This window comes from Rhinoraja longicauda, chromosome 11 (assembly GCF_053455715.1).
Source record: "Rhinoraja longicauda isolate Sanriku21f chromosome 11, sRhiLon1.1, whole genome shotgun sequence".
Lineage (NCBI taxonomy): Eukaryota > Metazoa > Chordata > Chondrichthyes > Rajiformes > Arhynchobatidae > Rhinoraja > Rhinoraja longicauda.
In genome coordinates this window covers 56,256,631-56,268,792 of record NC_135963.1, presented here as the reverse complement: position 1 = coordinate 56,268,792, position 12,162 = coordinate 56,256,631, and the positions used below count along the sequence as shown (strand labels likewise).

The 12,162-nt window shown below is 41.1% G+C and overlaps 1 protein-coding gene across 1 annotated transcript in view; it reads left to right on the top strand.

Annotated features, from left to right (window-relative positions):
- The window catches only part of vamp4 (vesicle-associated membrane protein 4), a 50,848-nt gene extending 40,721 nt beyond the window's left edge, over window positions 1–10,127 (top strand). Inside the window, exons 6-8 of the mRNA XM_078407792.1 lie at window positions 450–529; window positions 6,445–6,496; window positions 7,165–10,127. Of these exons, the coding sequence (XP_078263918.1) occupies window positions 450–529; window positions 6,445–6,496; window positions 7,165–7,193 (161 nt within the window). The 3' untranslated portion in view covers window positions 7,194–10,127. The remainder of the gene's footprint in view (window positions 1–449; window positions 530–6,444; window positions 6,497–7,164) is intronic.
- The last annotated feature ends 2,035 nt before the right edge of the window (window positions 10,128–12,162 follow it).

Genomic DNA, 12,162 nt, shown 5'->3' with positions numbered 1-12,162 from the left:
GTAGACGCACAGAGTCTCTTACCCACAGTAGGGAATCAAGAACTGGAGGACAGGTTTACGGTGAGGGGGAATGATTTAAGAAGAACATGAGGTATAACTTTTGCACGCAAATGGTGGTGGATTTCTGGAACGAGCTGCCGGAAGTGATAGTTGAGGCAGGTACTATCGCAACATTTAAGAAACATTTGGACAGGTACATGGATAGGACAGGTTTAGAGGGATATATAATGGGCTAAGCGAAGGCATACATTCTTTTCTAAGTCATGGAGTCATACAGCACAGAAAGAGGCCCTTTGGCCCAACCCGTTCATGCCGTCCCATATAAGCTAGTCCCGTTTGCTCACTTTTGGCCTATGTCCCAGATCAGACTTCAACTGATTTGCTGACTTTTACAATGACTTTTGCCTCCAAACATTCTTTTTTAAACGTGTCAATTTTTGTTTTTGCAGAAAGTTTATCCGATAATGCCACGGTTTTCAGCAACAGAGCAAAGCAGTTGCGACGTCAGATGTGGTGGCGAGAGTGTAAGGTGAGTGACGTGACGACTGTGTTTTTTTATTTTAAATCGACTTGGCAGAGATAATTGCTAAAGACAAATGTCAAGAAAGCCAGGATAGCAATTACTGGTCCATAAAGCTTAAACAGAAGTGAAGACTGTCTCTTTGTGGAATTAGTACGTTCCATTGACCTGCCGGCTATCAAATTTAATTAGGCTCTTTCTTCAGACTTGTCTGCTTTATAAATTCTTGAGAAAATAGAATATATGGCACACAATAACAATATATCGAACTGGTTATCTTGATGGAAGTTCACCATTCTACAAAGCAGTGCAGTACAGCGCACAAACAGGCTATTCTGCACACAATGTCTGTGCGGAACATGATGCCAAGGCTGTCACTTATCTATCTGCACAAAACCCATATCCCTCCATTCCCTACATATCCATATGCCCATCCAAAAGTCTTAAATGCCACCGAAGTATCTGCTTCAACCACCACCCCACGATCCAGGGACCCAACATCCCTTGTGTAAATAAACTTGCCCCATACATCTCCTTTAAACTTTGCCCCTCTCATTTTAAAGCTATACCTTTTCCATCCTGAAGAAAAAGATTCTGACTGTCTACCCAATCTATGCCTCTCATAATTTAATATACTTCTTTCAGGTCTCAATAGACAATAGGTGCAGGAGTAGGCCATTCGGCCCTTCGAGCCATTTACTGTGATCATGGCTGATCATTCACAATCAGTACCCCGTTCCTGCCTTCCCCCCATATACCCTTGACTCCGCTATCTTTAAGAGCTCTATCTAACTCTCTCTTGAAAGCATCCAGAGAATTGGCCTCCACTGCCTTCTGAGGCAGCGAATTCCACAGATTCACAACTCTCTGAGTGAAAAGGTTTTTTCTCATCTCCGTTCTAAATGACCTATCCCTTATTCTTAAACTGCGGCCCCTGGTTCTGGACTCCCCCAACATCGGGAACATGTTTCCTGCCTCTAGCGTGTACAATCCCTTAGTAATCTTGTATGTTTCAAGAAGATCCCCTCTCATCCTTCTAAGTTCCAGTGTATACAAGCCCAGTTGCTCCAGTCTTTCAAGATACGACAGTCCCGCCAACCCGGGATTTAACCTACGCTGCACTCCCTCAATAGCAAGAATGTCCTTCCTCAAATCTGGAGACCAAAACTGCACACAATACTCCAGGTGTGGTCTCACTAGGGCCCTGTACAACTGCAGAAGGACTTCTTTGCTCCTATGCTCAACTCCTCTTGTTATGAATGCCAACATGCCATTAGTTTTCTTCACTGCCTGCTGTATCTGCATGCTTACTTTCGGTGACTGATGAACAAGGACACCCAGATCTTGTTGTACTTCCCCTTTTCCTAACTTGACACCATTCAGATAATAATCTGCCTTTCTGTTCTTACCACCAAAGTGGATAACCTCACATTAAACTGCATCTGCCAATTCACACAACCTGTCCAAGTCACCCTGCATCCTCATAGCATCCGCCACCCAGCTTTGTGGCACCTGCAAATTTGCTAATGTTACTTTTAATCCCTTCTTCGTCATTAATGTATATTGTAAATAGCTGCTGTCCCAGCACTTGGGAGTTTGACTGACATTTTGAATGACATTAAAAATGTCACACAAATGAGAACATTTCCATAATGTTTTCTTTTTAAAAACATGGACATGAATATTTTAATAATTTTAAATGCCCAAAGCAGTGTTCAGAAAAGTCATATTTACAAATATGACACTAAAATCAATCATATTGCTAAGGGATAAAGACAATGTCATCATAATTAATTATGTGCAAGTATGGGTCATCTCTGGAATGCCAGAGATTGCAGGGAGACCTGAAAGAAGTATATTAAATTATGAGAGGCATAGATTGGGTAGACAGTCAGAATCTTTTTCTCCAAGATGGAAAAAAATCAAATACTAGAGGGTATAGTTTTAAAATGAAAGTTTAAAGGAGATGTACGGGGCAAGTTTATTTACACAGGGAGTGTTGGGTGCCTGGATCGTGTTGCAGATACATCGGTGGCATTTAAAAGCCTGAACAGGCACATGGATATGCAGGGAATGGATGGATATGGGTTATGTGCAGGTAGATAAGTGATGGCCTTGGCATCATGTTCAGCACAGAAATTGTGCGCTGAATAGCCTGTTTCTTTTTAAAAGTAACAGAGTTAAGTCTGCTGACAGAATTACATGCCTTTCTAGAGATTTGTGTTTTTTGCTTAATGAATGAAATGGAACGATGTTAGATTGGTCAGCAAGGTTGAAAGAAATAGAACTTGCTTTCATACAGCACATTGCAGGTGAAATGCTTTCAGACATTCAGTCTGGGATGTCACATATAATGCTCTCGGACACTCCAAACTCGTTGCCTGAAAACATTTCACGTACACTGGTATATTTGAATCACGGTCACTCTTGTAGAAAGCAAGAGAGGCAATTTTTGCTTAGCATGTTCTTGGAACATCAATGTGATAATTGTGGTGTTATTGCAATGGGCCTCAGTTTGCCGGAACCGCCTTTGCTGCGTTTGCAAAGTCGTATGGTTTCCGCCATGTCACAAGCAGCCCGAGATATCCTCAGAGTAACGGGGAGGCCGAACGTGCAGTCAAGACAGTGAAGGGTCTCCTGAAGAAAGCGGCGGATCCCTACCTCGCTTTACTTGCATATAGAGCGACCCCACTGCAAAACGGGTACAGCCCAGCCCAACTCCTTATGGGGAGAAGGCTTCGCACTACGGTACCAACACTTCCAGCCCTGCTGAATCCTGCTCTTCCCGACAATGAAGTGGTTGCGTGGAAGGAAAAGGAGAAGAGAATTAGAGATGCACAATGGTACAACCTGCCTGCGGCATCGTGCACGGAGTCTCGACAGGCTCTTTCCCGGACAAGAAGTGTGGGTGACGGATCAAGGCGAAGCTGGAGCTGTGATCAGCAGCCACACCGCCCCCCGCTCTTACATCGTGGAGGGACCTCACGGGACGGTCAGGCGAAACCGTCGCCATCTAATTCCCATGAAACCCTTGCCGGACCAGATTGGGGGTGGTATGAAAGAGCAACTCCCGGGTTGCATTCCAGAGCAGAGCTCAGCAGAACCACCAAAAGAGAACATTCCAGAGCAGAGCTCAGCAGAGCCACCAAAAGAGAACATTCCAGAACTGCCATCCACTCCCAGAACCAGGTTTGGGAGAAGAGTGGTGAGACCAGATAGGTTGAACTATAAGTGAGAAAAAAAAAGAGAGTTTATAAAGAAAAATGTTTTTCTAATTTAGTGAAAAGGCTAAAGAGGCAGAATAATCCTCTAAGGTCTGGTGAATCAACCGCAGTCTACTGATTGATTCTAGAAAGGGGAGATGTGGTGTTATTGCAATGTGCCTTTAAGACTACACAGGTCTATTGGTAGGGGGTCATCAGAGCGCAACAGGGAGGAGCTCAGGAGAGCAGATGTGCGGTTGAATAAACACTCGCGTAAAAACACAGTCGGACTCACTGTATCTTTTTAAAGAACACAACAATAATGATCAGCTAATCTATTTTTATGTTGGTTGAGAGTTAAATTTTGAGAGACTTTTGTGCTCTTCCTTGATGGAAGCATTGCATGTTTTGTGTAGACAGTCACTATTCTTAGGATTTGTCTGTGTAGAGTTTGCATGTTCATCCTGCAGCCATGTGGGTTTCCTCCAGCAGCCCAAAGACATGGATTAGTAGGATAATTGACTACTAATTGACTAATTGACTACTACATTATCTTATACTAAACGTTATTCACATTATTCCCTTTATCATATATCTGTATACTGTGGATTGCTCGATTGTGATCATGTACTGTCTTTCCGCTGACTGGTTAGGACACAACAAAAGCTTTTCACTGTACCCCGTTCACTGTTCACGTGACAATAAACTAAATTCAAACTCACTGTAAATTGGCTCGTACATAGTATGTGAGTGGTAGAATCTGGGGGGAATTAATAGGAGTGTGGAGAGAACAGGTAACAAGGAAAATTAGTGGGGGAATGGGGTTTTCGTATGAGCTAGCATATATCTGTTAGATGGAATGGCCTCCCCCTATGTTGTATAGAAGTATTGTTGAAAAAATGCTCAATGCATTTTACCCGTTGAGGGAGCAGGTCATGGAAATTAATGGTCTAGAATTAGCCATTTAAGGGTCTTTACCCTAAAACATTAACATTACATAATTTGAAGACCCAGATTTTGTTCAGCTTTCAAACCATTTTGGCACACACCTTTTGAGAAAATAATGTTTACACTTTACCTCGCCTTTCCCCATTCTTCCTCCCAACACTTCCATTTTTGTTATGTTTATTTCTGCATTATCTGGTGTTCTATACTTTATGCTTACCTCTCCATTAACCCTGCTCACAATATCCTTTTTGTAAATGGTTTGAAAGTCACGGTCCAACGGTTGATATGCATTTTCATTCTGCCAGGTTGTGGAGGCACATGTGTGATTTTGTTGCCTATGTGACAAGACAACCCAAACTTTGACCAGACGCTTTAGCTGCAGAGCTTCTATGTACCATGGGACCATAAATAATTTGTCACAGAGAAACACATTAACTCATTACAAAATTAAGATTCTGAAATGTGAATGAATAGGAAATGTTTTGCCCCGTTCATGATTTTTGTACAACATGAGTTATTAAAAATTGTGAAAAATGAACAGCTATTTCTTGTGGCATTTCACTCATGGGTAATTAACCTTTCAGAACAACCCTTCAGAAATGCCTTTTGGTGCATTCTGGCACTAAGACCAATAAATCATACCATGCATGAAAGGGATTAATTAAATATCTTCAAATGGTTGTCTAAAACATCATGATAGTGGCTCCTACTTGACAATTATACATACCTCTAAAATAGTCTTGTTATGCTTCTTCCTAGTTCTAGTTATCATTTTCTTGACAAAATCCGTTGCAACTTGTGTTGAAATATTTTGAAACATTTAATTGTTTTGGATTTTTGATCCCACATCACCTACTGATGATCAATAAGGGGCTGAGTTACTCCAGCATTTTGTGAATAAATACCTTCGATTTGTACCAGCATCTGCAGTTATTGTCTTATATATATCAATAAGGGGCTGATTGAATGGATAAATAAAACTTGTTTTAAAGGCTTTGAAAACGTTGCAAAGATTTTCAAATAGCAAAATATGTTTTGGGCATAACTGATTTTGAATTTGAGAATTTAATCGGAGAAACAGAAAACTGTGGCTGCTGGAATCTTGAGCAAAACATAAAGTGCTGGAGTAACTTAGCAGTTCAGGCAACATCTCTGGAGATCATGGATAGGCACATTTCTGAAGAAGAGGGATCCCGCCTGACCTGAAACGTCACCTATCCATGTCCTCGAGAGAAATGCTGCCTGACCCACTGAGTTACTCCAGCACTTTTCCTTTTGATGGTTAATTACTTTTATGGGTCTGCGTGCATTTATTTGTTATTTAAGCAAATTATGTATTTTTAACAAATCCACAGATCCCCTCCAATTTAATCTAGCCAGTGGTGTGAGCGAGTCTCTGGATCCTCATTGATTTGTTCTAGTCTGTGTGGTAGCAAGCAAATGGGGCTTCATAAAGGAGGTTAGATACACCTTTGTTTCAAGCTGTGAAAGGCATTATTAAAACTTGAGGCATCTGAACTACGCAAGTGTGCTAATATTTTATTCCTGGATAATAAAACCTAGGTTTGAAATGTCAAATATTAGTGGGCATAGCCTAAAGGTGAGTAGGCAGAGTTTAAAGGAGATGTGTGGGGAGAGCCTTGAATGCATTGCTAAGGGTGCTGGTGGAGGCAGATGTGATAGTAGCATTTAAGAAGCTTTTGGATAGGCACATGGATTTGCAGGGATTGCTTTGTATCACATGTTTTGACTTTGTTAACTTTCCCATTTCAGATGAAGGTCATCATATCGGTGGTTGTCGTGATTGTCTTGTTAGTTATCATAAGTAAGTATATTTAATATCCTAAAATAAATAGAGCCAAAGTTCTGGAGTAAATGCAATGTTCTAGTTCCTAGCTTATTATTCTGAAATATAAATATCAAGGGAGAAACTATATTGCCAAGCTTTCCTGTAGAAAATAAAGAAAATGTGAATTTTGAGATATAGAAGCAGGGAGTTTCAGATGCTGGTTTGCAATAAAAGACACCAAGTGCTGGAGTAACTCAGCAGATCAGGCAGCATCCCTGGCGAACATGGATGGGTGGCATTTCAGGTCAGGATCCCTTTTCAGTCTGAAGAAGGGTCCTGACCCGAAACGTCACCTATCCATGCTCTTCAGAGATGCTGCCTGACCCACTGGGTTACTCCAGCACTTTGTGTCTCAGAATGTTTAGTTCATTGCATTGTTTCAAGTGTTCTTATGACTGTCCATTGTCTGTAGACAAACCAACTCACTTAATTTGGGGACAAAGAATAATAGGCATGAAAATAATACATTACTGGATAGATTGTTTTATTAATATTTCTAAGGAGCTAATGTCCATCTTTATTGTAGATATCTTAAATAGGTATGTCGTTGCTAACTGTTTGAGCCTTTGTTAATACGTGATATAATGCATATTTTACTGAGCAAGGAAGGAGACATTAACAATTAGTTATCCTTCTCCTTGTAGTACCTGTAATTTTGAAGAATCGTTCCTGATAACGAGACACGCACAGCGACAACGCAGAAAAGTTGCTGCCTCCGTCTCCAAAAGACAACTTGAGATACACGTAGAATATCTCAGTTACGGTTCTATCCACATTTTACAGAAGAAATCTGCACTAATGAGCACTCACCTCCATGAGTTCCTTTCTGGAATAGGGAGCCAATACATTACCTAACTGCTGTCTACAAGAAGGGTAGTCTATTTCCTTTTAAGCAAATTGCATCATTACCATGAGAGATTTTGTTTTGTAAATCCTTCACTGATAATTTGATTTGGGTGAAATCTGGTATCTGTGTCATCTATTTCCCCCCACCCCCACCCCAAATTTTCTTGAGGGCAATGGCTCACATCGGGGATTGAAGTTCCACAAATACATACTGCTGAAGTTAGCATTCTTATTGCACAAGTCTGATGGATGAATGTTGGTGTGCTCGTTGTTTTACGCACTGACGGACATCTCCAGAAAACCCCACTCCTCTTTGCTTTCTCAGGTGCGTAGATGTGTGGGTTGTTCCAGCAAGGTCAATGGGAAAGCATCAGGAGTAGGCAGCCAAGCTAACTTTCCATGGCTCATAAAAATACTCAGCCTATTTGCACCCAATTTTCCATCCAGGCTGAGATGGAATCCTCTACCAACCAACCCCACATCATCCCGGGGGTGACTCATGGGCTTTCTGTGTGGTTTTAAAGTGCACCAAGTGGCGCAATAATCAACCAGACCACAAGGGAAACACAGAACTGCAGATGCTGGTTTATATCAACGACAGACAAAATTCTGGAGTAACTCAGCAGGTCAGGTAGCATCTCAGGACCAAAAAGATAGGTCAACGTTTCGGGTCAGGACCTTTCTCCAGTCTGAAGAAGGGTCCCGACCCGAAACGTTACCTATCCTTTTTCTCCAGAGATGCCGCCTGACCCGCTGAGCCACTGCATTACCATGTGTCCATCTGTAGGGTAACGTGCATACTGAGGTGGAGAAGGATTGAGTGGATTCTACAATGAAGTAAGGATCAGTGTTATTTGGCATGATGTCTTGTTTCTCTGCAGAATATTCTCAAGTCACGTGATATATTTGTTAAGAGATTATTTTGCGCTGTTTACAATAAATTATATGTGATGACTTTTTGACGTGTTATTTTACTTTGAGCATTCTTTGTCCTGTATGTTGTAAGATATTTCTTCATGCTCCAGAATTTTGAGTTTACTTAATTGTAAAAATTATTTTATAATAAAATCCATAATACCTCACGGATCATCCAAATTGCCACTTGTGCACGATGTTTGGTGACTGGATTCACTTGTATCCTTGTTTGGTGAGCTGGATTTTTTCATTCTTTGGTTTTCACCTCGAGAGTAAGATTATCTTTAACTGTGCACTGCATCAGCTGCAGTATGACTGTGTGAATGGAAAGTTATTTTTCTAATCTAAAACAACTTGCTGTGTGTGCTCCGTTCAAATTTCTCTTTGTTTGCAAAGTTAATTTCGACTTTCTCAATCCTTGCCACAGAAATGTTAAGAGGGCCTTTTGCATGTACTCAAGGTACGCTCTATTGCCTTGCTCCGCAGGGTATAATTGAAAGGTTTAACTGTTCCATCGATTACCCATTCAGTACAACTGGCTAGAAATATTCCCAATTTAAAACTGGGTATAGTTTAAAGAAGGCAACAAAGCTGGAACAGCACATCAAGTTGTATATTCATTTACCATGCTATTTGTTAAAAAGTGCTTGAATTCTTTATTTTTCCACCATTGTTTCTTCACTTAACTACTTTTTAAAAAATGGTAATGTAGATGTTTGTAGTATCTATTTCTAATCTGTGCTTAATTCGGCCTGGAAACATTAACTGCGTAATGAGTAACAAGATCCTTTACAGGCCAGTCCCGTCCCACTGTGTAAGAAATGTCAGAAAAAATAAACTTCAGAAGCCAGAACCAGACCAGCCATTGATGGAAGCATCAACATAAGATGCAGAGATTTTGTTATTTTATCAGTAAATAACAGAGTATTCTTCATTTAGCTATTAAATCAGATTTCTATTATAGATGGGTTTACAGCCCTGACTATTGTTTGCTGCTTTTGTATCCATGTTTGAAACAAAATCTTAATCCACAGCTTCTTCAAAAGAAAGCTGTTGAAAGGAGCTAATAAGTTTAAAAAAGCAGTGAGTTTTATGTTAATAATCAAGCATTCTGCAAAGTTCCCAAGAATGCAAGATTATCAAACAGCCAACCTTTCTTATGAAATTTCCGAGCGAGCGAGTGAGTGGTAAAATTGCATTCAGCATTTATCCAGGATATTACTTAACACTGCGTGTGATACCAATTCATTTCTTCTATTGAGCCCAGGGAAATAATTACAGTTAAGTGAGAATCAATCATTTAAATCATTATGAACTCCAATCATTTAAAAATCAGCTTGTAAGGTGCAAGTCCATTGTCAAGTAAAGTATGACAAGCGTAAAATGGTGTCGATGCACTGATTGCTGGTGATGTCTGCATTCACTTAGTGTATGACTGGAAGCAAGTCTCCTGTTGTTCTCCATGTTCCCATTCATTTTACATTGAACAGCAAGCATCTGGGCGTTGTAGAAAGTATTTAAATCCAATGTAATTACTTTAAGCCACAATGACACCCTGATAATGTAGGCGCAGCTAGTGGCAAATCAGTTTTAATTGTGAGGAATCAGTGCTTCCCACATTATGACTTCTTGTAAGAAAAGAGATTATCGATCTGCTGCTTTGCAGGCCCACCACCGATTTTCCGGGGCCCTTGGGTTATACGTTTTAGGCCACGGTCTTGGGGGGCCGAGATACCTTGGGGGGCAAATTGGACCCGCAGATCGGCACGGATGTCCAGATGAGGTAGAGATCAGCCGCCTAGCCCAGCCTAAGTGCCAGATTTTCAGGGGGACCTCCGGGGGGGGGGGGGGGGGGGTTGTCCGGATTAAAGGTGGGGCCGGCCCACCAGTTGCCAGAAAGTTGGTGGTGGACCTGTATTGATGTTTTAGTGTTTTTCCAGTTACCTTCCGAGCAGTGTGCCTGACTTTAGGCGGGTTTTTTCGCGAGTGTCACTGGAGGTTAATCTTTGCAATAACTGATTACTGACTGAATGAATGTGCAGGTCCCTCTGGATATGAGTAAATAAAAAAAGATTAACTGAGAATATATACAAAAATGAGAAAGTATAAATCATTCTTAAATGTGGATATTTTTAAACCACTAACAAATATGCTAGCTTCGAAACTGATGCATGAATATAAAGAGTAGATTATTAATCTGATGCTAAAATAGATGGTTCTAATTCATAAAAATCAATATCCATTTGTAATTTTACACTTGTATTGAGTACATTGAAAATGCAAATTCACTTCATGAAGAATTAGAAATTTATTGTAATTGATTTGAATTTAAAGCCTTTTACGACATTAAAACAAAATAAATTGCATAATTCTGTTCCTAATTTCCTCCTTTATTAATACGTTACTTAAAGGTTTCATGGGCATATTAGAACCTTGATGTTAAAAAGTTTGCCTGGTTTTACCCAGTTATATAGATTGATTTATAGCAGAACTGGTTGATTAATTGTGGTTGAAATCCACCAGGGCAAACCCAAATGGGGGTTTCATTCATAATCTAAATCCAAATTGTTTTACCAGAAGGGTCTAATTCAAACCTTTGTTTGATTTTTTTGCTGAACCCAGTTAGAAGCACGCCGACCCAAAACATTGCCTATCCATGTTCTCCAGAAATGGGCCAATATGGGCTCCAGCCTTCCTTGGTCTTCTGCTGCCGGCCCTGCTTTGCTCTGGCCTTTTCTTGCCTCCAGTTCCCTCCCCTCTACTCTCAGTCTGAAGAAGGGTCCCGACCTAAAATTTCACCCATCCTTCTTCCCCCGAGATACTCTCTGACCCACTGAGCCACTCCAGCACTTTGTGTCTTTTTTTGTAAACCAGCCTCTGCAGTTCCTTGTGTCCAGAGTTTTACTCAATATGTAGAATTCTAAAAATCATTACCCTTTTCACTCCTTGTATAGAACCACTGAATCCTTGTTTTTTTTAGCATGACTGCAACATGTTTACAACTACTGTTTGTTCATTTGCACTACTTTCTTTCTCCCTTGCTGTTCATCCCCCTTCACCACCCTTTTGTTTCTTACTAACATTGGTTGTCTCATGGGCAAGGTAACAGAAGGTGCTGTGTTTTGATTCATTGAAACATACAGCATGGAAACAGACCATTCGACCCACTGAGTCCACGCCAACCGAACATCGATCACCCATTTACACTAGTTCTATATTATCCCACTTCCTCATCAACTCCCTACAGACAGAGGACAATTCACCTGAGGCCAAGGGTGGCATGATGTCGTAGCAGTAGAGTTGCTGCCTTACAGCGCCAGAGACCCGGGTTCAATCCTAACTACGGGTCAGGTCTGTACGGAGTTTGTATGTTCTCCCCGTGACCTGCATGGGTGGGTTTTCTCTGAGTGCTCCGGTTTCCTCCCTCACTCCAAAGACGTACAGGTTTGTAGGTTAATTGGCCTCTGTAAAAAAAGGGTAGGTGTCCCTATGTGCAGGATAGTGCTAGTGTACGGAGATCTCTGGTCGACGCAGACTTGGTGGGCCGAAGGGCCTGTTTCTAAGCTATATCACTAAAACTAAAGCTAAAAACCTTCAAAACCCGCATGGCTTAGGGATGTGGGCGAATGTGCAAACTTTCACACAAATAGCATCCAAGGTGGGAGTTGAACTGGGTCTCTGGCGATGTGAGGCAGAAGCTCTACCAGCTGTGCCTTGCCTAGTTTTCCAGTGCTAGTTTGCAAGACTGAGGTAGACCCGAGTCATTTTAGTCCAGCCATTTTCCCTCTTAAACTCAATAATACTTTGTCTCATAATTAGCATCTCTGCTAGTCCGCCTCCGACAACTGCCTGGGTCGCTGTCAGAGTGAATCTACTTGTAC